This window comes from Leptodactylus fuscus, chromosome 11, assembly GCF_031893055.1.
Source record: "Leptodactylus fuscus isolate aLepFus1 chromosome 11, aLepFus1.hap2, whole genome shotgun sequence".
NCBI lineage: Eukaryota > Metazoa > Chordata > Amphibia > Anura > Leptodactylidae > Leptodactylus > Leptodactylus fuscus.
In genome coordinates, this window is record NC_134275.1 from 14,143,448 (window position 1) to 14,170,251 (window position 26,804).

General features: G+C 44.0%; 2 protein-coding genes across 8 annotated transcripts in view; one reads left to right on the plus strand and one right to left on the minus strand.

Annotated features, from left to right (window-relative positions):
• Positions 1-1,233, plus strand: part of TEX11 (testis expressed 11) — a 70,804-nt gene extending 69,571 nt beyond the window's left edge. Inside the window, exon 30 of the mRNA XM_075259847.1 lies at positions 1,168-1,233. Coding sequence (XP_075115948.1) covers positions 1,168-1,233 — 66 coding nt within the window. The remainder of the gene's footprint in view (positions 1-1,167) is intronic.
• Positions 1,234-7,806: 6,573 nt separating this feature from the next.
• DLG3 (discs large MAGUK scaffold protein 3) overlaps positions 7,807-26,804 on the minus strand; it is a 126,464-nt gene continuing 107,466 nt past the window's right edge. For 4 of the 7 annotated variants that reach the window (XM_075259833.1, XM_075259835.1, XM_075259837.1 and 1 more), the window contains 11 exons: positions 22,307-22,421; positions 21,154-21,330; positions 20,741-20,813; positions 20,083-20,170; positions 15,611-15,652; positions 15,469-15,519; positions 13,999-14,100; positions 13,746-13,918; positions 13,553-13,662; positions 11,831-11,922; positions 7,807-10,583 (listed from right to left, as the gene is read on the minus strand). In XM_075259833.1, the coding sequence (XP_075115934.1) occupies positions 10,477-10,583; positions 11,831-11,922; positions 13,553-13,662; positions 13,746-13,918; positions 13,999-14,100; positions 15,469-15,519; positions 15,611-15,652; positions 20,083-20,170; positions 20,741-20,813; positions 21,154-21,330; positions 22,307-22,421 (1,130 nt within the window). In that variant the 3' untranslated portion in view covers positions 7,807-10,476. Of the gene's footprint in view, positions 10,584-11,830; positions 11,923-13,552; positions 13,663-13,745; positions 13,919-13,998; positions 14,101-15,468; positions 15,520-15,610; positions 15,653-16,450; positions 16,497-20,082; positions 20,171-20,740; positions 20,814-21,153; positions 21,331-22,306; positions 22,422-25,916; positions 25,969-26,804 lie in introns of those variants that run through there. The other 3 variants (XM_075259834.1, XM_075259836.1, XM_075259839.1) reach the window with 2 other exon arrangements.

Genomic DNA, 26,804 nt, shown 5'->3' on the forward strand with positions numbered 1-26,804 from the left:
GCATCAGACTTATTATTGCAGCATTTTTCACATAAAGTCCTCAGCGTTTTCCTCTGCAGACTTTTTGTCATGATTACACCTATAAGTAAAACGAGAGTATTTCCTTAGGTATAATTAACATGCTGCGATTTGTAAAAACGCAACATTTTCAGTATTCGCATTCGCAGTATTTCCACTGTGGAATTTTTTTTCTACAAATGTGTGGATGGGATTAGCCAGAATTCCATCAACTTTGCAGGTAGCGTTTTTCATATGTTCGCAATGTGAGTTACAGGTCACGGCCTTAATAGGGGTGCGCTCATTTCATCTTTTATCTAGCTATCATTTTAATCATAGTTAATTTGTGGTTCTTTCCTGCTCATTATTTGATTTGTCACTTTGTTATGGACATATTTCCGTGTTTATGGCCATTATTTAGGCTTCCTGTTAATGCGCACATCCTTTGGACAATGTGGGATTTTCTTTGTATCTTGATTAGAGATGAGCGAGTACTGTTCGGATCAGCCAATCCGAACAGCACGCTCGCATTGAAATGAATGGACGTAACCAGCACGCGGGGGGTTAAGCGGCCGGCCGACGTCAAAGCAGAAGTACCAGGTGCTTCCATTCATTTCAATGCGTGCGTGCTGTTCGGATCAGCTGATCCGAACAGTACTCGCTGATCTCCAATCTTGATCCCCCTGCCCTGTGGCAGCTGCTATGGCAGCACTTACAACACTGCTTACTGTGAATGATAAACTTGAAAGTGCTTAGAAATGGATTTCTAACCCTTCCCAGATTGATGCGCAGCAATAATTGCTTCTCTAACACACACACATGAATGTTTCAGACCAGCAAACTGCCAAAACTTCACTTCTATAGAGGTGATCACACTTGCTGATGATCAGAATAAAAGGAATATGATTAGCAACACCTGGCTTCTACCCATCCTGTTATTTACTATGGAGCCAGCAAGGGTGTACTTCATTTTTACACATGGGTTCCTTGTTAGGGCCTAGTTTTTGTTAAATAATGAAACAGTGGAATCTGTTGTGGGTTATTTGTACATTTCTGATTTTAAGACCTTCTACAGACCACACGTTTTAGTTTATTATGTCCTGATAACATTAGGGAGTTAAAAGGAATCGGCACTTTGTTCTTCTGGTGACTGTATATTTATCTTGTTAGATGATGGCCATCTACAGTGACATCCAGGAAAAGAGTGGAAGAAAAGAAGCTTTGCTGAAAGACTGACTTCTATAGTCACTTATCACTCAGGTGCAGTTAGAAAACAAAATGTAGTTTTCTATTTCTATCAGTTTTACAGTTTTTCCATAGAGTTTCGCAGTGTCCTAAGTAACATTTATAGGTTATATTGTATAAACATATTACACACTGAAAATGTTGGTTTGCAAATAAAACAAATGTGAGAGTTGCTATAGTTATAAAGTATCGATACACTAGGACTAAGGACAGTCATACCTAAAACACGAATAGTTATTAGTTTCTATTTGCTTTTTTGGAGTAAGGATCCAGATGTTGCCGCCACTTTCAGTATAAATGCGCTGTAAGAAGTGCGATTTATATAATATATTCCAAACGTTGTAATTTAAAATGGATTTATAAGAACAAAGAGCACAAAATCCGTTTATGAAACAAAATATTCAGTACAATACTGCCTCCTTGTGGTCATTCTGTAGAATGCAGTTTTCGTACAGAATTCCTTACTATGAAAAAATGGTTGACTTTGCCGTTAGGATATATTCATGCAGTCAAGAATTTGATGAGGATCTGGGCATGAATTTTGCTCATAAATCCTTGTGTAAGCACCATGACCGTGTGAAAATATAAACAATGAAGGCGTCACCTTTCCTGCAAGTGCCCCCTTCAAATAGGTGATCTGTGGGGGTCCCAAGTGTCATAACCCCTCTAATCTTATTATTTATCCTGAGGACTAATCATCATTAATAATGAGCTGGAAAACCTCTGTAATGAAAGTGAAGTGCTCCTTAATTTAATACTACTCAACACCCCCTGAATATAAATGACCTTACCGAAATTAAATTAAACTCTCTAATGACTCCTTATATTACTAATGCCCCTTCTATTATTCCCAATGACCTTTTATTTAATCACACCTTATATTCTTCATTCTGCCTTATATAAATTATCTTCCCCTTAGTCATAATCACCCCTTATAAAAAATAAATTACCCCCGCCCCCCACACCCTTATAATAAGAACTGCCCTTTAAAAAGTTATACTCCCCTGCCCGCGATCTCCTTCTGCACTGAGTCGCTGCTGTCTCTCCTCTCTGTTTAACAAACGCAGACAGCAAGGTCTGTGTCTCAGCACAGGAGGCGCACTGCTATGATGTCATAACATTGCGTCTGTCTGTTCCGGGGATGGCCCTAGCACTCTGTAAGCCAGCAGCCCTGGAACTTACAGAATGGCAGAGCAGGAAGCCGAATGCTTCCTGCTCTACCATGCATTTCAACTGTATCAGTGTCTGACGGAATAGTAGAAATAATTGCGCGTGTTTTATGGTGTCCTTTGGGTATTTCCCATGGAGTCAGTGGGCCACTGATCCAAAGACAACAGGCCCTATAACGGTGAGCAAGCAACAGTAGACACTACGATACAAAATACTTTTAACTGCAGAAACAGATATGCTTGATATTATCTTAGAATATGGCCTTGTATTCAGGTATATGAAATCTGAAACCAAAGATTTAGTATTTTTAAGGCAACATGTGGGGAGGAAAGCCAAATTATAGGCAGGATTGCTTGTATAATGTGGAGGTTATAGATGCACTCACCTTATGCAGTAAGGTCATAGATCTTCTCTGTATCTGTGGATCAATCATGCAAAAGAACAGACTAGATCTTAGGGAACTGGTCACACGGATAATGCAGCGCAACCAATTTTGCGAGGCGCTCTTCACATGACAGGTTCCCTTTAACAGTCATCATCGAGGAAATAAGCGGAAGGTTTTACAATTGAAGGTTCACTTTATTTATGTAGAGACTTGTTTTGGAGTCATTCCTTGGTCTGAGAACATGAGCAAGAACTCATTTAGTTTTTAAGGGCATCTTTAGTTTGTATGTTAATGCTCTGAGACTTTGGTCATATCTTCCTTCCCTGACTTTCAATACTTTTTTTTTTTTGCTGAGAAAAATGCATATCAGGTACATACTTGGCACCATTTTGGGGTACATATGTTTCTTTGATTAGCGTTAACATTTCTTTATATATAATCTGTATTTTACTTTTTTTGGTCTCACATTTACACTTCGTCCAATACTAGGATTTGAACACTAAGTGGTGGGATTGTATTGCACTATTGTAGCAATGTGTCTGCATAGCAAAGTACTGTGGCATTGAAATTTTAAGTATTTCTGCGGGCGCTGTATAGGTTTATAAGACAAGTCTCTGCCCAACTGAAAACAGTTTGACAGAACTAGCAGGGAGGCTGATCGAGTTCCTCCTTCACGGTTTACATAGGAGACTGCTGTAAAATTGTCCAAAAGGATCTTCACACCCATCCCTACTAACCTGTGCTGAGCTGATAGAAGCCCCTTCTTGTTGGCCAAGAGTTCCTTGAAACTTGAAGACCTTCTTACTCCTATCGGCCAACTCCTCTGCCAAAAATCTTCTCCCAGACGGACACCCCAACTCACAGGCTGGCATCTGTATATAGTCAAAGGAAACTGAATTGACCAAGGGATCCCGACGCTTGGTGATCCAGGTTCGTCCACCACAGCAGAGATTCTGACCTGAAGTCAGTATCCTCCTGGAGGAAGGAAGGTTTCCCCCAAGTTCCTTCTGAAGAATAGAAACCAGATTCTAACTCACCCACATCTTCTGAAATAGCTCTAAGCCATGTAGCCCCGATATACCGTAGATCTATCTCTAGAGATACATGAGAATGAAGGAGAATGTGTAACCCCTGGAGGAAAGAGATTCCTGCTTTAAATTTTTTTTTTTTTATGGTGTCCTTCAGGGGAGGGGATTCTTCTGCCCTAATCTATTCCAAACAGCAGTGGCACAGGGCTGTTTAGAAGAGGATGCAGAAAGGGATTTTTTTTTTTTTTTTTTTTTTTACAAATGCCACAACTTTGTTCAGGATCTTGAACTGGAGCTCTGTTTTCTGCCCAGTTTACCTTCTGGGCTTAAGACATGGAGTGCAAGCCCACCTGGTTGGTTGTTGCCAACATTGAAGGAGCTGGAGCGGTAACGTTGTGGGCTGTCTGCTTGGTCTTTGGCCATTTGTAAAGCATCTGTATCTCCTCCACCCTCTTGAGCAAGAGTCTTCACCAGAAATGTCAGACATTCATCAGCAAGCTCCCCCAGCAATAGCTGGAATAAATGCAGTGGCGGCCAGCATTGACAACAGACACCATCAGAAGTAGCAGCCCCGAGGTCCCAGCTGGCAATACAGCAGAGAGAAGAAGGCTGGCAATGTTAGAAAATAGCTAGCCACCACCAGAAGCCCGAGCTGTATTCAGATACTGAGGGAAAGTCCACTTCTCGACCTGGAGAATTAGGCCTGGCCATCCGACAGCATCATAGGATGACTTATGACCCCCACCAGGATCTAAGGTGTTAAATATCCACTCTGTTTCCCCGGAGCCTGGGTGTGAGTGGAGAATATCTCCAGGACCAGTCATCTAGAGTAACAGGAAACCAGAACTGGGGTGAGAACTCTTTATATCTTCATGTTTCCTCTGACAAGTGGGCAGTGCTACTCACAGGGGTGCGGTCATGGGCAATGATAAATGTAATTTCAGTCAAACGTCTCGAAAAGGGGGCATCCACACAGAGTTTCCGTGTGCTGATTTTGATGCGGAATTTGTGCAAATATAAAGCCTCCCATTGACTTCAATGGGTTCCACACGGAAAATGGAACTCATTTAGTCAATGGGAGGCTTTTTTCCATAGCAGAATCCGCACAAAAATACTGCGCGTGTATGCCCCCGAAGACCACCCCCTTCAACTGCACCACATTTTGCACCACAGTGATAAATCTGGCAAGTTTTCAGACTGTCTGAGGATATGTTCACACAACCATTGTTATTGTCCATTGAGGTCATAGGTCATTAATGGTAGTGGAGTAAAGAACACTGACCGAGCCCCCATTTCCATTGACTTCAATATAAACATTCTTGTCATGGTTGTTTACTTTTGCAATCAATTAGAAGGTCTTGTAGCAGAAAAGTAAACACTTTTTTTTTTTTTAAATGGGGGCAATTGCAGAAAGAGCTGACTGAGTTTGCATTTGTCTTTTAATGACTGTTGCTCTTATCCTGTGATGATGAGAGCGACCGACATATTAAGGTAGTGTGAGCCTCCCCTAAGTTTACCTTGCATTAGTAAATATGGGACAATATGTCCAAATGTGGCATGTTTGCTGTACAGTTTTCTGAAACTCAAAAAGGAGGTTTCAATAATTTTTTGCACAAGCTACTAACACAACCCTATTGAAATGTTGGAAAAGATGTTCAGTTGCAGAAACACCCTTAAGATCGCCATTTTGGAAAAATGCTATAGGGAAGTTTTTTTTTTTATTTTTCAAGCCACTCAATTTGGTCTTCAAAAACTGAACATGTAGAAAGACGTGGAGTCCAGCAAAATCCTCATGAATAAAAACTCTTGACTTTATTTAGTTCATTTTAAAAATTGTACATACATCTCCATATAGAATGTGCATCTCTAAGGTGTAAGGATAGCTGGGAGACACAACAGATGTCAACGACAGACTTAGACTGACCAGCTGACGCGTTTCGAAACAGTTCGTTTCTTAGTCATAGCTATGACTAAGTCAAGAGTTTTTATTCATGAGGATTTTGCTGGACTCCACGTCTTTCTACATGTTCTATGCACCTGTGTTCCAAGCCGGAGGAACCAAGGAGTTTCGTTGCAATTTCTCAGTACGCCTTTAATGAGTGAGTAACCCATATAACCTTTTTCCTTTGGACATTGTTATTCTATCTAAAATTATAGGACATTCGGATTTTTAAGCCTATATATTGTGCCAAACCACACCAGGGCTGTGATTGTTTTTGTGTTTGATTCAAAAACTGAAGTCTTTACTCTTAACAGGGGTTCTCCAGAGAGTCTGAAAACTTACTTCGTCCAGGGTTTCTAGATGACACAATCCAGGGTTGGAACCGGTCCACAACAACTGGGTTCGTTGCCTGAAAACCCAGGAGTGATAAAGTATTCAGAAACCCCCTGGAGAACCAGCAGGAGAGAGATCATTCTAAGTAAAACAATGTTCATATACTGTAAGGCAGTGATTCTTAACCTTGTCTGAGGTACCGAACCCACCAGTTCCATATGCACATTCACTGCTCATCTCACCAATGGCAAGTACAATTACGTATTATGGAGTGGAGTTTGCAGGAAAGCAGCCCATGTGATCAGTAGACAATTTCAAGCTCTGAGCAACAAAGCAGAGCTTAGAATATACAGTAACTAAACTTTAGACAAATTTGATTTGCTGGCAGAGTTTAGATCATTAATACATTTTGGAATGTACTTTATAAAATTTTATCTTCTTTCTGTAAAATCCAGCATTTCACAGAATACATGCATAGGCATCTGTGTGTAAGGAAGAGAAAATGAGGCTGACAGAGAGTCCTTGTATATATCCCCAATACCAACCAGTGATATCCCTGGAAAGAATACAGATAGAACTGCAAACTCAGTGACAATCTCTTCTTCCATCTAAAACATAGCAACATATTTCTGGTCCAAAGTGTGAAATAGAAATATCTTACCCATAAGAGTCTTACAGGAACTTATATATAAGGGATTAACACCAAACAGTGATACGAATCTGTTCATGGGTCTAGAGAATCATAAATCAATAATTCAGGTGAAGGGAACAAACTTTACAACATACTTCATTACAGAAAGCGCCTGCATCTTGCAGTATTCCTTATCTTTACCCAACGGATTATTTCTGTCCATACACAAGCAGTCTCAGTTTACAATCGGCTCTATGGATGGGTGAAGAGGGAGAAGACAGATGAGGTTGTCTACAGCATTAAGGTTACATCCCCATATTGGGGAAATGCAGTATTTTATTTTTTGATGCAGTTTTTTTAAGCCAAAAATCAGGACTGGATTTAATAGAATGGAAACATCTAAATACTTCTTATATATTTCCCATTCCTTTTTAAGCCACTCTTGACTTTAGCTCAAAAAACTACAGCAGAATTTGCAACAAAAATTGCTGTGTTTTTGCGGTGTGGGGCCTGAGACAGCAGGATATTTAGGGTAAGTTCACACAGGGTTTTTTGGTCAGAATTTTGAGGCCGTATCCGCTTCAAAATCCTGACCAAAAAGACGGCTCCCATCGAAATCAATGGGAGCCGCTCAGTTGTTTTTTCCGGGAGCCGTTTGTTCTGGCTCCTGGAAAAAGAAGCGACATGCTCATTCTTTCAGGCGGATTCGCCTTGAGACATCCTCCTGAAGACACTCCCTCCTCCCGACTAGGCTCATTCATTTGGGCCTAATCCTGAGCGGAGTGTGCGGCTGGATGCTGGTGCAGTGTATCGGCATCCAGTCGCAGCTACTCGTACTTTGGTCTGGAACCTGATGCGGAACAAAACAAAAAACCTCTTCCTTTCTCCCCCGCCCTTTTCAATAGATCTATTATACAAAGTTGACCAGTGATAGAGGAAATAAGTGAAGAAAGTCACTTCTCCTATTAAAACAAAAATGTATCTTACTATGTTACCTTCACCTGAACTATGGATTTATACACTAACTCGCTGCCACACAACGCAACGCCACGCCAATGATGTACAGAAATACAAGTGGGGCTCAAATCATTGCAACTTCGTTTATTAAAAAATATATGTGCCTCCTGGGTTTATCAGCATCTCTTAAAACAATCAGATTCCATATCATTTTCTGCTTTGCTGTAAATTACATTAGGAAGGGGAGAGGCAGGGACAAAGATATATATATATATATTTATATAAAAGGCTGTATCACACATTGGTACCAGCCACCCCACTTGCCATTTAAAATCCCATTATACAAATAGTACCATGACATACCTTCTTCACAACCCATTCATGCTGTTGGATAACAAGCAGGTGGCAACACTGAAATAAAAGTGGATTAAAACAGGAAAGGAGAAGCTTTGCAAATCCCCAATCCAACAGCCTCCCCATTTTAGACTTTCTCCTTGCTTCACCCACCTCAAAGCTTTAACTCCCATTGTCCTTCAGCCACCATGATTAACCCAGCATCATCCATCAGCAATCGATATATAGCCCTAGGAGTGTATGACCCCAAACCTCAACCACTGGATAGTGCAGGACAAACCAGAAAGGCCAGCTGGTTTACAGCGCACCAATATCTCCAACAAAGGAGTAGAGTCAGTGTTGTCCCAGTCCTGCAGTGTCTGTTCCAAGTCAGTGGAAGAGAGCGCGCTCTCCATTACATGGAAAAGGGACCCTGAGCGATTTATTTTCACACTGAGCTTCAAGAAGAAATTTTTGGCTCACCACTTCAGAGTATAAGCAGCTCATCACATACAGCGATAGTTCACACCGACTAGGTCATCGGGGACAGCACAATTATTAGTGTTTTAAAAACCCCAAAAACAACAAATGAAGAAAGAAGGGGAAAAAAATAAAAAGCGCCACACACTCAAAATCCTTCCTTGTCCGTTTTAAAGCACAGATAACGTTCCAATACAGGTCAAGAAAACTTGCCAGCACCGAGCCTCAACCTACAAATACCACTCTGCCCATAAAACCATCCCCCAGACCCTATTGATGTGCTGCCTGCAGCAGACCTACAAGCAACTCTCTGACATCCTACTCCGACCACTGCCCTGGGCTGAAACCAAAAACATCTCAATTGTACAGACAAATTTACAAGTGCGACGGAAGAGAATTGGTCTTGCCCATTATTTCTCCCATTTGCAAGATGGTACAAACTGGAGAGTCTGTAAATTAAGACGTGGAGGTTTGACAACATTACGATTACTTTGCCCCCTTCTTTCCAGGCTCACAAGTATTCAGATGGATTTCCACAAGTTCAAGCGTGATCTAAGATAACTAAAACGGATGAAGCTATTGTGATGTCAAAAGGCGGGAAAAAAAAAAAAGGTGGCTTAATACCCGTTAATTTAAAAATGGAAGTTACCATGAAAAAAAAAAAAAAAAAATTACACTGACAATACAGCCTTAAAAAAAATAAAAACTCTCATGCAAACTCTTGAGTCAGACTCCTTCCTTCCTCTCGTATTCCCTTCTCCACAACTGGCTACGAAAGTCCTGGAACAGTGTCACTACTACCATTGGTCCTCAGATTCGCAAATAGGCCAGCAAGGAGGAAGCGTTCCCATGCACACCTTGGTAATAAGAACACGTGCAAACCCCCAGGGGTGAACTCCCAAAAATTCTACAGAATGGTAAAGACTGAAAAGCTCTCCAATCGTAAAACAAATGTAGCGCCATATAGTGAAGACCTGTACATGAAGGCCCGCGGCTCGGGAGACACTAGTCATAGGGGACCATCCGCTCTCAGCTTGTCAGAGAAGTTTCTTCCACGATAAGACAAGAGAATCACTTCCTGTTAGAAGATTTCATTTGGCTCACAGGTCAGTTAATTCATGTGTCCAGTTATCGAATATTAAGGATGAAAAAAGACTACTTGCCTTGGTCTAGAAAAAAAATCATATCTTTATGTGCACTGTCAGTTTTCTATGAGGTGAAGGTAACAAGAATGTGCGGTAGGACAAACTTGCAATCTTGACAAGCTGCAAAAAGGCAGCTAGAGCCTGCGCCCATCTCTCCTGTATATTTTTTTTTGGTGCTGGCTGGATCAACCACATAGAGCAGATGTACCAGTACCTTTTACCCAGAACTATGACTTGCAGCCACGGTGGGTAGGCCGTAGAGTACCAGAACAGAGCCTAAAGCTCCGCCCATCACAGAAAAAAGAGAACTTTAAAAAAATCATTACAAACAATAGAATAGCAGGGACAAATATCCCATCACAGCCAAAATATATATAATATATATATATAATCATATATAAATTATATATACACACACACACGCACACACATTATATATATATATGTATATAAATATGCCTTCTTCCAATCCAGCAGGGATGTGGGCTTTCAGGGAAAGGGTGGGTGATTTGGAGATGGGAGGACTTGGCCTCTTCTGCTCTTTTCCCTTTTTTTTTTTTTGCATTTTATAGCCTAAGTGTTTAAAGTCTGTTCTTGCCCCAGTCAAGTAAGGACAGGATTTTTTTTTCCTTGCTGACCCCATAATATTCCCCAAAGGGTCAGTGTAACTACACTCAAGTTGCAGATTCCAAGAACCAGTGGAGTCCAATGGGCTCTGAGGGGACATGTTTCTGTGTTTGATGGCAGACGCACATTGAACCCCACTCCATTTTTCTGGGGGTATGGGTAGCGGAGGGTTGTAGACAGATAACAGCAGTCCAGTAGAAGATTTAGAGTTTTTCAGGAGATGGCACCCAAATGTGATGTCCAGAATGATCCTCAATTATCTGCTTGATCTTGTTATAAATTTCTTCCAATGACTCCCCCTGTACAATGGCTGTGAAGAGAGATTAGAAGAATCACGTTACAATACAAAATGGTCTTTGCACACACACAGTTTGCATTTCCCACGCTGCCCTGTAGGGGCTCTTTATGATCTACAGTTTTATTCTCCCTGCTATGACTGCCAGGCCGGACTATGCACATGTGAATTATGGAATAGAAGGATGGACCGGGTGCCGTTTGGTGCTATGACAGGAATGGTGACCCCCTCAGTGAAACAAATCGTCTCAGCAACCGAGAAGTTTAATAGGACTGGTGGGATAAAGGAATTTATAATAAACCTATGAAGAGTAGACATTATCCTGGTAACAGACTCCCTTAAGAGACTCTTGAGGAGGAGGAGGAGCAGGGCGGCGTTTCCATAAACCGGATAAGGCAGAAGAACATTGGGTAGTGGATTTTAGAGAATTTTCACCTGACTTCAGATTCATCATAATTTTTTGTATGGAGAAGAACGAGCCGTCCTGCTTGTAAAGCAATCAGCAACTTCAACAGAAGCCACTGGAGCAGAAGAACTGGGACGTGCGGAGGACACCAGAGCCACAGGAACAGGACAGTATGCTTTTTTTCCCCACTACTCCCGGTTGATTTAAACGTTAAAAGCGCTGTCCGTTTTTGCCTGGACAACCCCTTTAAGAAACTTCCAGCTTATCTTTACATATTGTAGACTTGCTGGTTGACTGGGATGACATCTAGAGTCAAGCCAACCAGTATCCTTCCTCCCCCGGGCCCCAAACAAACTGCAGGGGCCTCAATCAACCACCATCTTGCTGTTGCCTTAGGTCTGAGCACCCATCTTCAGTTCACAGAGCCAAGATGGCCCCCATTTTGAGGCAAGAGCCAGACAGAACATTACAGACAGGACCCCAGGACAAAACTAATAAGAAGTAAGCAGCAGATAAAACTGAAATAAATGTTCACTCACATTTTAGGAATGTGTGAAGAGGTGTCAGGTAATATCTGCATGTAGTTGTATAGTGGGCCCCAGAAAACAAGTAAATGGGAGCAAAATGCTATAAAGAAACCGTAGTATTTATCTATGTGCTCATGTAACAGGAACACATGACCGAGGCCACTCATTGGCTACAGAGGTCACATGACATCAGTTTAGACATCAGACTCAGCGACAGCACCGGAACAAATCAGTTACTTTTCTTACTTTATGGTAATTGCCGGCATTGCATTTGTTATTTTGTTGAAACCCATCCCATTATGAAAGAGATAATTCTAGCATCAGGTTACCTGTGAAAAATTCTCCAAACTCTTGCTCCAGTTTGGTGGCTTTATCAAACATCTTGTGGGCTTGTTCAAATGTTTGCCTCCGATTCATTTCCCTATTAAGAACAAACAAGCCAAATCAGATTTCTGTTTTGTTTTTGTTTTTTTAAACCAAGAAGTTAGTGCTTTTCTGTATGACATCCTTGGACCCTTTGGCTTTCTTTGCCATCACATTTTCTACAGCAGCTGTATGGGCCAATACATTGCAAAGAAGCTGTGGATTATTTCGTGCAATATGTGCATGAGATTAGCCAGAATCCCGCTCACTGTGCAGGTAATGGAAAATGTCGCGGTGGAGTTTCCACTATGACCAAATCCCAGCGTTTACGCTATGTGGGGCCGAGGCCTAAAAACGAGAAGTGTTTTTCTAATGACACACATGCACTTTGCATGTAGAACCTCTTCCTGATGGCCAATGTACATGTATAATGGAAGCTGACAGGACACACACAAGGTGAGTGCTGGCTGTCTTAATTTGGTGGTAAAAAAATATTTTTTTTTAAAGAAAATGGTCATCCAAGGACTCCAAAAATGTACAAAGATGTAAAGAGTGTCATAGGAAATTATGTAAACTAAGGGTAGGCCATCAATATTAAAAAGTGCGCAACCCCTTTAAAAATGGCACCATTTGTAAATATTACATCTTTTAAAATGCAGCGTGTTCATTTTACCTGCGTCATCGCTGTGTTCTCCCTACAGGCTTATGTGGGGGAGGCACAAATGCAGCAGGAAAAAAAACAACAACTTGTCTTGCTGTATTTTTTTTTGCTACAAGCAGCCTTAGAAACTTGGGAGGTGACCTTTTAAGGGTCAGTTCACATGTGAACTGTCTGCGCGGGTTTTGACACAGAGAGAGACGCGGCGAGCCGTGTCTCTCTCTGGTCAAAACCCGCCTGCCGCGACCATAGCGGTCGCGGCTTTCCCCTCCTGTGTCGGCTCAAATGAATGAGCTGACAGGAGGGTGCTGCCGCTAGGCGGAAGGCGCGGCCTAGTGCGCCACGGCTTCCGCCTGAAGAAAGGGCATGTCGCTTCTTTTCTCCGCTAGCAGCAGCCCGCTGCATAGACCACCAATGGTGGTCTGCATAGACCACCATTGTAAAGGGGTGGATTTTGAAGCAAAATCCGCTGTCAAAATCCACCCCTTTGCCCACATGTGAACTAGCCCTTACGCTGATTTTGGAGAGCAATATGCTTCTATTTACATCAAAAAGAATCCACTACGTGACTCCCTCCAGTGTTCAATCTGAGTAACCCTGGGTTTCTGGGCTGGTTCTCACCCTAGATTAGCTTTGTGCCCAATATGCTATTTAGGCTCAGAATGTCAAGTGGGTCAGTGTCAGACATGAGGAGGAAAAGTGAACAGAGTCAGGTCAGAATCACAACCTTTGCCTGCTCCTTCGTAAAGTTTGTTGAAGCAAATACAAGTACAGCATAATGGGGACACAGAAAATGTATATGTATATATCTCTATCTCTTCGGGATATTCTCCATTGCTGTTCTAACAGTGCAGATTCTCACAAGTCTTGCAGTGAGATACTACATGGAGCGAGGCTACTCTACGTGCAGGCACATGGCATATCAAACTACTGTACAAATCCTTAGCAGAAATCGGAGATTTTCTGCAGGTCAGATTTTACCACATCAAAAATACATTGACTGGAATGAAAGCTATAACTAGTCGCTTACATGAGTGCTTCTACCGATTTTGGTTTGATAAAAATTGCGATGGGGAAGAGTTGTGCTTGTTGCAGTCGTTTGATAGCATTCCCGGACACATCAAGAATGCAATGCTTCCCCTGTGGGAAAGAGAACACAAAGGGTAAGTCAGTATCATAGAGAGAAGTGACCGCCACATTCATCTGACATTGTCACCACTCACCCTTTCAGCCACTGCCCGTACAGACTGAATACTAGTCCCATATAGGTTGTCATTAAACTGCCCGGCCTCTATGAATTTGTTTTCCTGAATGTCTTTTTCCATCTGCTCCCGAGAAGAAACAAAATGATAGTCTTGTCCATCTATTTCAGCCTCCCTTCGAGGTCTTGTTGTGTCTGCAGCGAGTAATCGATAAACACTTGTAAGAGAGCAAGTTACTTAATAGCAAGATAATGACAAATAGGAGGAGACTTACGTGGGACGCAGGAACCAAATTTGTGGGGGAACTCGGAAATCAGGTCATCATTCACTCTGTCCTTCAGTGGACCCAAGATAATGACTGGTCTTGTATAATGGACTGGGAACAAAAATTAGGTGTTATTACAAAACTTTCCAGAAGAGAGATCTACCTAAAAGGCCACTTGATAAAAAACACTGTCTCCAGGCCGAGGCATCCCCACCCTGGAGCACCTTGTTCCCCACCCAACTGTGTTAAAGTGGCAAATAAGTCACCCTGCACTAAAGATGCGCCTCTTCTACATTGGATTTCTGCGTACATTGTCCTTAGAGTGTTTTCTCTGTTTCAAAGCTGTCAGTTTTTCATTTTATTTTCTGTACAAGATTATGGCAAGAGCTGCCATCGCGCCTGAGCTCTCCTCTGCCTGTGGCCAGGACTATGACTGAAGCAGGACAGTCTGGTGCCAACTCACTGAGGTCTATGGTAGAGCATGCTCTGTGCAGGGAGTAGCTGAGCAGTGACATCACCTGTATTAGCTGTAGAGGTGTTATCTTCTATTGTTATTCTGTCTGTCTCATTTAGGATGTAAATGAGATGACTGCTACATTAAAAATCCCTATGGAATCAGGAAGTGTCGGCCTATTTGGCTTAGTGACCAAAGTGACAATTGTATTATATAGTACATCTAAATAGGGCATTTTAGGTGCCAGATACCCTTTTAGCTCTTGTTTTGACACACCACGGCTCATACATTCAACTATATACCGTAAATAAAAATACAACAAATGCAATAAAGCAAAGAGAAAATAAGCGGCTGCTGTGAATGTGCGCTAACTGAGCACAACTATAAGAGTATAATAGATGGGTCACAAAAGCTCCAGGCTGCACAGACTCTTGACAGAAGGTCTGAAAGAGAAACACGAGTAGGGCTGGGTATAGACCCATCTGTCTGCATCCTTGGGGATGTGTTGCCTCTGAATGCTACACGTCTTATCAAACGGGCAGTTACACAGACGTCAATGTTGGACGGCCCCTTGAGCACCGCTGCATTCAACTGGGAAGAAAAGGAATCTTTCAAATGCTAAAATGAGGAGAAAATAAAATGGATCCGATTTCAAGGCATTATAGAAATCTCAGATTATTCCATATATGACTGAGGACCAGCAGTATATGGATGTAGATTGGGGTCGGGAAGGAATTATTTCCTCATGGGGTTTTTTTGCCTTCCCCTGGATCAGCACTGTAGTGGACTGTAGGGTTATAGGTTGGACTTGATGGACTGATGTCTTCATCCAACCTCATCTACTATGTAGTCTGTCCATGGTTTATTTGGTATAGTCCCCACTTTTTTTGAGTCTGCTCTGGCAGCCAATGTAGATATAATACACATTGAGACCAATGCAATGCAAAGTATAAGTGGTGCAAGATCAGCTTTACGGAGGAAATGCTACAATTCTAAAAGGGACCGTAATAGATCTCATCACTTACTTTCTTGTCGAGTCACGGGCTCATATGAGAGTATAGTGTCTTCTTGTCCCTCTGTAGAGACAGGGAAACAGAATTCATTAGGATCGTGAAAAGATTGTGAAAATGGGAAATAAACCCTTCATTTGTCTCAATGGTGACTTACTGGAGCTGCTCTCACTGTCACTGGTATTTGATGTCACGGCTTCTGTAAAGAATAAAGTGCTGTTAGTAGGACGCCGCTAACCAGACGATACACAAAGAAAGCGCGGCACAGACATCGCGTACAGGGAAGGGCTGGGTAACAAGCGCTACAAAGCGGATCTACCTAGATGGCCGAATAGTCTACGCTGCGGCACCGAGAACATTCCTGGTGGATTCTTTCTACACTAAATATACTCTCTCTTCCCTTTGACAGTCTAATACTGAAAACTCCCAATACCACTGCCGAGATTTAGTCACAAAGTAATGAAATCCCAACAAATACACTGCAGAATAATTCTAAATAGTTTCACGCTAGCGCTCAGGGTTTCCGTTCTCCAGGTGGTCACAAAAAAAATGGAAAACCCTATCCGCTAAAAAAAAAAAAAAAAAAAAAGCCGCAGACCCGACAATAATGGGGTCCACAGGTTTCCACCTGAACTGCGCAGAGAGAAGAGCCCTGCTTACAGGACCGCTCGCCACATATTTTAAAGGGAAAGGGGAACCAAGTCCTCGAATGGTGACCCAACGTAAGTGTAACCGCGGTATTAGCTGGATGCAAAACAATCACATTTAAATTTGTGAAATAATTGTTTTATCAAAACTGACCACACCTCAAAAAACATGAGGGTTAGGGTATTGTCTGCTAAAGGTATCAGTCTTAACTAAAAAAAAAAAAAAATCACTCATCTACGCTGCGGCAGGTGCAGGATATAGGTAAGCCCTTCCCAGACCTAACAGGACAGGCCCCCAAGCAGACAACCCGACTAACAGCAGCGGCTCCCAGTCACACTGAGGGACTTACTCAGACTCTTTGATCCATAATAATCGTCACTTAAGCCAGGGAAATCCTGATATTACAGACAAGAAAGAGGAGAAAGATAGAGACAGTGAGAGACAGCCAGCTAGAGACAGTGTAAGGAACAGCAGCCCAAAAAGGAAAAAAAACAAAATGACCATGCACAAAGATGTCACCACCTCCTTATGTGACATATGCCAAAGCAAAAGAAAACTTTTTCCAGAAGGAGGAAGGTGTAAATAACCCCATTAATGTCTCAGGATTGAAAAGGTGACACTTATCACTGAAAAACAAAACAAAAAAAGCACTACAGAAAAGAGATAAGGAAGAACAGAAGTGTCACAGAGTCATTGGCGACAGAAGGAAACGTGTGTTTATGATCTTACAAAATAGAAAAGGCAAAATCCCACAGGAACACTAACCCAAATATGTCCACATTTACTATCTCACTATTCAGAACAGGACATACTGGGGATAAGCCAAGCACAAGTCATCGAAAAATCCCTAAAATCAGAACAATTCACAACACAATAAACTTGTTGAAATTCTTTGTGTACTCGAGACATCTGCCCTAAACCAGGGATGTAGAACGTCTACACAAAACACACACAGAATGGGCGCCGGGGTCAGGACAATCCAAAGCGTGCACTGCCCCCCCCCTCCCCCCATACTATATTAGGAAGCATTACAGAGGTTCCAGGACTCAAACAATATCAGATCTAGCGGGTCAGACTTTGCAGTGTTTCTGCCGCTCTGCTGCCTATTTTGTGCCTGTTCAGTAAGTTGTAATACCAGGCTCAGCCACAACTATAAGGGGGACCCGGGAAGTCGCTTTAAACAGCTGCCTGACGCTGGCACAGAGAGAGTTGGACCCCCGCTAATCTGAGATTGATGGCCGACTCTGAGGGATAGGTTATCTGCTTGGAAGTTCCACAACATGGTTGCCCAGAATAAGGATTTCCACCACCAAGCACTGGCATTTTGAGGAGATGGCCAGCAGGACACACATCTACAGAAGTCTATAGGATGAAGTGAGCAGGAAGTGCAGAAGACAAGATGCCTCATGGAAGATGCAAGAATGGAGTCAGTAAGCTTTCTGCATCAGAGCAGATTAATTCTGGTCTCCAAAGCCCCAGGACCAGGGGAGAGGGTACCTCAAATAGGACAAGACACACGCGACCACATAAACCAGGGGCAACGTTCACCAGGCTGTGTGCTCATAGGGAAATGTGCGCCAGATTTCTGTTGTCAGTGATAAATCTGCTAAGGGCGGTGCAGACCCCGATTTACTGAAACAAAAACTTTTTACGCCTTGTACACCAGAAAAGACCACATCCACCACAGACTGATGAAAAGTGGCCTCTGCACAGAACAGCTCAGGAGAGGTGAATGGCCCCCGGACTAAAGTGCAAACAAATCAGAGAATAAAAATAAGGCTGTATAAAATATTTCAGCATCTGCTTTCCATTACTTAAAAACGGATGCACTGCTGAATGTCAGCCGCCCTCACAGATAAACGCCTCTCTCCACTAACCCGACTCTCTTCTTCCTCTCTGCTAAACTGACTTTAAGATGCAATTTATAACAGAAGTCTACAGAGAGGGGAACGCCGAAGCTAAACAAGGATCCCCTCAGTACTTCTATAGTATCCTGCACATTCCTGCTCTGGCTTTGAGTTATGGAGAGGTTTATCCTGTACTTTCTGTGCGCCATCTATGGCAGACATAGCAGCTCGTTTCCACCCACTAGCTCAGGCGGAATAAAGGCCATAAAGACAAGAACAAGTCGCTGCTCATGTGCACATTGTACGATCAACTACTGCAACATTCGCTGTATAGCATGTATCTCCTGTGTGAACGGAATTTGTTGCAAATCACTACAACTAATGGAAAAATGACCACAAGGGCAAATCACAGCAGAGCGGCTTGCTAGGGTGATTTGTATTTAGGAACTGTACTGCAGGATAACGTAAGAGAAACTCTCCAAGCTAAGCATAACTGGCAGAATGTCGCCATAGCTCTCAATTCCTGCACTACATGGAAGAAGAGCCCATGACCTTTCTTATGGCAATATCGGCCTCGAAATTACACTGAAACCACAGAGAACAGTCCCTGAATAGGAATCTGAGCGAAGAAGACCTGCAAGTGAAAACTGATGCAGATCTCCGGTGTGGACTCCACAGCCAATTTGTCCAATAACAACATCACCATAAACTCGGCATCAGTGTCGGGCAAGCGATAAAAAAAGATTTACAAAGTTACTCCCACCGGTCTAATGCAGAAGCCTCGGTCATTTACAACAGAGGCATCTAAAGAGCGGTGGCACATGGACGCCGCCATATTGCTTGAGAATACTAGGATATGGGGGGGGGGGGGGGTGTGCTGATCAGTCATGACCACCGGGAGCCTATTAAAGGAAGGCATTTTATAACTATAAATAGGAATCTCCACAGAAACCTTTGTATTGGTGTTTAAAATATAGAAATGTAATATCCAGGGTAGTATCGACCCACAGAATATAGGCAACATATCGTATAGTGTTGTATTTACTGCGCCATAGAAATAAAACCCACAACAAAGCGATTGCAGTTTTTTGTTCCTAATTCCACGGCATTGTTTTAAATATGACATATAACCATTATGAAGTCCAGTTTGTCTGACAAAGTAAAGCATCAGGTGACTGTACAGAAAAAGTTAAAAAGTTATAAATTAAAGTTTTAAAAGTTAAAAAGCAAAAACTAAAAATGGTTTGCGATTGTTCGGAGTTACTATTGAATGTGTGAGGGGATTTTTCTCCTTCTATTGGCAGCAGCTTTGGTATTTGCTGCGGATGTAACTTATTGAGTTATTCTATCCTCTTCCCTGTGAGTACAATGCAGTATGGCAGCCCTTAAAGGGATCCTGTTAGCATTTGTAAGATTTCAATCAATAAAAAGGAGTAGAAAGCAGTAAGGTGGAGCGGATGGAGAACATTTAATAGATGGTGATCACCAGTCACATTGTATATGGAGAACACCCACAGGACACTTGTGAATGTGGAACCCGGGGAATAAAAGCGTTGCCTCCTGTCATGCCAGAAGCACGAGCAGCCACCAAGATTCCTGCACTCAACAAGCAGGGCTACACTTATAGTTTGGAAACTTACAGCATGAAATCATTAGGATGCTGTGAACGCAGCTCAGAAACAGTGATCAAATCCAGGGCCGTCACACAGATCAGGTTTTGTAAAACCTAATCATTCGTGCAGGCAGTGTGCAGCAAGCACACGGGCCCCATTATAGTTTATGGTGTCCGTGTGCTTTTACAGCACAGCGATTGCAATTGTGCTTGTATTCCGTTCAGGGGGTCTCCATGCGGACGGAATATAAACGCTAATATGAACCAGGGGTAAGAGAGCTGTCCGAAAAGGCCCTAATAGCCCACAAGAGTGGGAGCTGCTTCTGCAGCAAACATAGTGGGTAGACGGGGCTTCTCTATGGACGCTCACCTTCTATGAAGTCAGTATGTCAGAAGTATGTGATATAAATGCAATAAACAGCAAACGCAGCTTGTGTCTATTGTGCAAGCTCTATTCGTCCTAAAGCTCTAGATCTATCTTGGTTAGGACGATTCAATGACGCGCCCTCTGCTCTTACTTACGTGCATTGCCGGTTTCTTGAACAAGACTCTTGTAAAACGGAAACTTGCGAGACAGTCGGAAACTCTTTTTGCGCTTGGATTTGATGGACTTTGTCAGATGGAGTGATGACACAGACAATGGGTAATGAAAATGCCCAAAGAATGTAGGAAAGTAGGCAGGAACAGAAAAGAACAAAAAATAAAAATACAAAACAAAATCAAAACAAAACGAAATAAAAAAAATATGGGTTTACAAGTCATGCACAAGAAAAGCAAAACCAATGGAATAGTGTGATGAACTGGGAGGCAAGGGTAGTATGGACAGGAGTCTTAAAAAACCAAAGTTGGCTTTGCACACGTCTCTAAAAGACAATTAAAATCTCTTTTTTAAGCAATAAAAATAGTGGAAAAAAAATGCTGCAGAAACCTTTTTTGGGGTAAAAACACCACATTTAACACTCTGCCTCCCCGCTTTGGGAAGAAGCGAGAACAGAGGGGTTGAAGTGACAAGACCTCAGGCTGACATCACACAGTGTTTGTTTGCAGCTGGTAACAATGGAGAAACTGAGGTCTACATAAGAATAAGTGAACTTCAACATGAAGTTGTCATTTGTAGACGTATAACTGCTAGCTAACACTCAGGGATATAACACACGTGTGCTGGGGGAGCCATACTCACTCTGTTCGTTTCCATACCAGAACGCCCATGAAACTTGACAGTTTTCAGTCGTGCCCTCTCTTTTTTCTCAACCCTGCAAGAGACAGATTCTTAGCTCTTATCCAGCATTTCTGTTACTTTTAGTTATTTTGCTTCAATAATTATAAACTTGTATGGCGCCAACATATTCCGTGGCACTTTACGAATCTGAAGACACATGAACAGACAATACGAGACAAAGAAATAGACCTATCAAACAATAGGAGCGAGGGCCCGATCGCTACAGCTGACGCTCTTTGCTTCAACATTACGCCCGGGCAAGTACCACTTAAGTAAGAATAAAATAGAAGAAGAAACTCTCCCCCCCCCCCCCAATCCAAACACAAAGACAGGTCACCATATTGTATTTACCACAATTGGAACATTCGTCTCACCTCTTTTTGCTGGGAATCACGCCTATTTGTTCACTTTCGCCATGCGGTGTGACAAGTCTAGCCTGCCACCACTCATCATCGGAGGCATTGATAACATGTAAAATATCTCCATAAGAGAAACTCAGCCCCTGGCTTGGCAAACAGCTGTCCCGGGATCGGTCGTAGTCAAACAAAGCCCTGTTAGGAGAGAAATTAATGACAATGGCAGTCAGGTCTGGTCTCACAACTGGATACCTGCATAACTTAGCTCTTCAAGGCTTTGCCCACATGGGCCTGACCAGACTTTAAAACAACTTGATTTTCTGGCACTCTACTAAACGTTGTAGTGAACTTTATTAACAGACTGACTCCTTCCCTGCTGTTTGACGTTACCCCATTCCCATGCATTATACAAGAGCAGCCCACCTCTCTGTACTGCGCTGAGAAGCAATGTACACATGTCAGATTGCAATAGAGAAGCAAAGCAAAGACTAAAAAAAAAGAGATACACCGTGGATATGTGTGCAGGATATCACAGAAAGGAGCCAAAATCCAGGAATAAATTATATCACAAAATTTACTAATGCCAGAAAAAAAAAAAAAACATTCAGAAGTTCAGATATATGTTATTGGTTAACCCTATGGAAATCTTAAAGCTGCCTTGGTTTAAAGGGCCACTGATGTGCAAGAGTTTCTATGAAAATTCTGGAAGTGAATCGCAATAACATCAGTGGAAGAATACATTGAACACGACCATGTGACAAAACTGTCTGCTGATATTATTTACTCTACTATTCCCAGCGATAAGGGTTAGTTCACACAGGGCACGGTTAGACGTATTTTGATGCTGATTTTGATGCGGGAAGCTGCATCAGAATAGGGCCGAAATGTGCCGGCCACGACAGTCGCGGCTTCCTGCTCCTGAGTAGGCCCAAATGAATGGACCTAGTCCGGAGTGTGCTGCCGCGAGGTGGACGTTGGGGCCGAATCAGCCGCAGAATGCACCTGAAGAGAGGGCAGCTCGCTTCTTTTTTCTGTGAGCGTGAACATACCACTAGCGGTCTACATAGACCTCCATTGTGAGGGGGCGGATTCTGACGTGGATTCAGCACCAAAATCCACCCCCTCTTGCCCCGTGTGAACGAGCCCTAAAAGGAATATATTATGGACATACCTGACATAAAGCGATCTTTTCTCACTGGTACGAAGTGACCCGGAACCAGAGCTCATACTGCTGTTCATCATTTGTTCTCGCAAGTCATGGATCTTGGACTCAAATCGACTATATTCTAGAAGAAGGAGACACACGGGAAAAAAAAAGACAAAGTTGAAGTTTCTAGAATAGTTTAGAAAAAGGTTGTGTATAAACACCAGCCAATAACTCCAGTAACATGAATACAGGTAACTTCTTGGAACAAAGCGACATCACACAAGAGACTAGAGAAGATCTTGCAGAGCGGAGGGCCCCCTAATGTTTATGTCACTGTCAGTCAGGCACATGGAGTGTTTAGCTTTGGGTAACAGCTCCCATGTACAGAATTACAAAGAACAGCGATCCCGTCATGTCTGTAGTATTATCCTACATCAGCTTGGGTAGATCACACGTGGGAATAGTGACATTGTACTAGCAGTGTGCGCTAACTGTGCGCCAAAAGTCTACAGCGTTGTACTGAACCGACAACATGGATTTAGTGGTGGGGGGTTTAGCAAGGGAGTACATGAGTCTTGTTATTTTAAGGTATTTCCTGTATTCGGTCCATTTTAAAACGTGGAAACCCCCTTTAATAATACCTGCACTGCATATATATATAGCACACTATCTGCTGACACAAACAGGAGTGGCCAAACTTTTTTTTTGCCATTTGTCAAGATTAATTTAGATCATGTTCCAATAGAGCAAGGACAGGTCTGTGTGGGGTGGTAAAGGTGGTCAAATATTCTGAATAGCCCTTTCACTTGCTCTGGAGCCACACGTTGTTCATACATGACCAGAGATGGCTGTAAGTATAGGAGTAGCAGTAACATATCCTGCGGCCAGACTACAGTATAGACATAAGACTATGTACTACTCCACCGCAGCATTTACAGCAGAGCACTTGTTACTTTACACCAGTGTCCCAACAATTGGTTTATGGGCAGCCTAAATATGGTCGCACAGTTAACTAGCACATATTGGTGTCAATGACATCTATACAGGTGCCATTGTGACCTTTATTACATGACTGTGCTGCTCCTCCCATCTGCCAGGCTCGGTGTTACAGAGTATGTCAGCAGTCAGGGAGTGGAAGACACACACCAGCTATAGGACTGCTCAAGACTCCCAAGTCTCTACAAGCTTTACAAACAAATAGGTTCACACTAGCATTTGGCTTTCCGGGTCCGCTTGTGGACCCGAAAACCAAAAAGCTAACCGATTAAAAAGCAGTTACCCATGGACCCCATTGACTAGAATAGGGTCTGCCAGGTTTAGACCGAAAATGCAGAGAGAAAAGTCCAACTTTGTACCCATCACATAGTCTGGGGAAATGCTACACATGTTTAAGACATTAATACCCCTTTAAGACTCATTTGAGGTTGTCCTGAGGCTCCACGCTGATCCAGGTAGTGTTGGTGATGTAATGACATCACATCATGTGATCTGTGCGTGCAATATGGATGACTTATCACATCCAGCAGCCACTGTGGAAGTGCAACATTACCTAGTTATGGATGTAATATTGTGTCATAACACCAAACAGGAGATACCCAATGTGGCTGCAGTACAAGGTGGAAAGAAACTTCTGAAGGGGTTGTTATAAGTCTGCTGAAGGAGCCAATAACATAAAAGGTTACTCCAGTGTGTTTCCACCAGTGGCAGGGCCGCTCTTCTGCATTCATGTCCCCTGGTTGTCTTCCTATAAGGACGGCTATAACCAGTCACAGGACTCGTCAGAGTCAGTCTCAGAACTACTTGGTCTGCACTGAAGTCTCTGCTTGGCACCAGTGGTCACACAGCACAAATGGGACATCACTGCTGTAATCAGGACCTAGGACATGTCAGTCATGTTGTTATTGGTCCCGTCAGCAGCCCTATAGGATCATATATAATAATAATAAAGTCAGAACACCGCTACTATTTAGGGAAAGTTCTCATATTGTTGAAATTTTTGCAACCGTCCCATTCATCAGTAACATGTAAGTACGGCTGCAGCAAGGATGCAATGTATTATTCACACAGATCTAGTGCAGGCTCTGAGAGGCGGCAGCTCAGCCCGACACCGCTTCAGTGCAGAAAATGGACAGAAATGGTGGCAGGTTTGTCCCATTCAATAGTGTAACATCTGCATGCGAAATAAGAGAAGTCTGTTTTTCTGGTCAGACCAGAACGGACACTGTGTGACCCTGGCACAGGGGTATGTACACATGATGCATTTTATCCATTGCAGTCTTCTATTCCTGGGTGACAATCCCCGGGTCAGGATGTGTGGACAATTCAGCACTTGTACAAGGACAGACTGGAGGCAGAGCTCAGCATAAAATACACATTAAAACCTGCCTGTAGACCCTGCAGTCTGCACACAGCCCGAGCCCTCAGTGCTGATCCCTTCTCAGTCACGGGGCCCACCAGTCCTCCAGTCACGGGGCCCACCAGTCCTCCAGTCACGGGGCCCACCAGTCCTCCAGTCACGGGGCCCACCAGTCCTCCAGTCACGGGGCCCACCAGTCCTCCAGTCACGGGGCCCACCAGTCCTCCAGTCACGGGGCCCACCAGTCCTCCAGTCACGGGGCCCACCAGTCCTCCAGTCACGGGGCCCACCAGTCCTCCAGTCACGGGGCCCACCAGTCCTCCAGTCACGGGGCCCACCAGTCCTCCAGTCACGGGGCCCACCAGTCCTCCAGTCACGGGGCCCACCAGTCCTCCAGTCACGGGGCCCACCAGTCCTCCAGTCACGGGGCCCACCAGTCCTCCAGTCACGGGGCCCACCAGTCCTCCAGTCACGGGGCCCACCAGTCCCAGGCTCACCAGTCCTCCAGTCCCAGGCTCACCAGTCCTCCAGTCACAGGCTCACCAGTCCTCCAGTCACAGGGCCACCAGTCCTCCAGTCACAGGGCCACCAGTCCTCCAGTCCCAGGGCCACCAGTCCTCCAGTCCCAGGCTCACCAGTCCTCCAGTCCCAGGCTCACCAGTCCTCCAGTCCCAGGCTCACCAGTCCTCCAGTCCCAGGCTCACCAGTCCTCCAGTCCCAGGCTCACCAGTCCTCCAGTCACAGGGCCACCAGTCCTCCAGTCCCAGGGCCACCAGTCCTCCAGTCCCAGGGCCACCAGTCCTCCAGTCCCAGGCTCACCAGTCCTCCAGTCCCAGGCTCACCAGTCCTCCAGTCCCAGGCTCACCAGTCCTCCAGTCCCAGGCTCACCAGTCCTCCAGTCACAGGGCCACCAGTCCTCCAGTCCCAGGGCCACCAGTCCTCCAGTCCCAGGCTCACCAGTCCTCCAGTCACAGCCCTGTCAGCTCTCAGCTATTCACAATGGCCGGACCCCGGGAATGTCCACACCTGCGGTCCTTATCTGTAGCACCAGTGTGAACAAAGCCCAATTCTATTCTCTGACCCAGCTGCAGCGCACAGCCCCGTACAGATGGAGCGGTCTATGGCCAGTACACCGCACCTCTCCCCGCTCCAGCCTGAGGTGTCTCCTCCCCGGTCACACAGGTCGCCGCCACACCTCACACTACAGCCAGTCTCACCTGCACACGTCCCGCGGTCAGCCCGGCCTCTCCCGCACACTGCACCGGCCCCTGCACTCACCGCTCACCGGCTCCACTGTCGTTTGAACGTAGAAACAACCGAAACCCGGAAAGTCCCCGCCCCTTCCGCTAAAGACAAACAACCAACCAGCTAACTCGAAAACCAGTCACCCAATCAGAAGCCTTCGCTGCCCTGGCCGCCAATAAGAAGATAGGGGCTGTGGTGAGAACCAATCAGAGCATCGCATTTTCCCGCCCACTTTGTACAGTTCTGTGAACGTGACCGGAGCGCTGTAGACACCGGGCGGCGGTGCCCGGTCACTGCATATAATAGCCGGGTGTATGGCAGTCTGTTGTGGAAGTTACAGGAGGTGCAATGGTTGTGACGTAGGCAGAGCTAGGAATATCACCTGTCAGACTACAGGTGCTCACAATGACCCGGCCATCGTGCACAGCAGGGGAACAGACTAGTGGGGACATCCACAGGTTACATAGTGACCTCCCCCCATTATATAGTCCTGCTCATGTACAGCCCACATAATACAGTGCTCCATCAGGGGTGTAACTAGCAAAGACTGGGCCCACAATGCTGTAGCTGATCAGTGGGGGTGCTCGGGGTCAGACTGCCAATAATCTGACATGGATGACCCATCCTAGGATTTGAATAGTGGGCACCCCGAATAATTTCCACATGTTAAGCTCATGGTTCCATGTTTGATGCCATGGATAGTTCACATTGCTGTGATGTAACGGCAGATCACACAGGAGCCCGGAACGCACAAACCTCCAGCCCATTCGGGGGCAGCAGGTTTTATATATCATCTAAACATGAAACCTGGCAGGGCAGCAACGACAAACCTATTTTAACTTTTATTATGGTAATATTAATAGAGTACTGACAAAATCGTGACTCAGCCTCATTTCGGAGCCGGCAATTATAGGCTTCTAT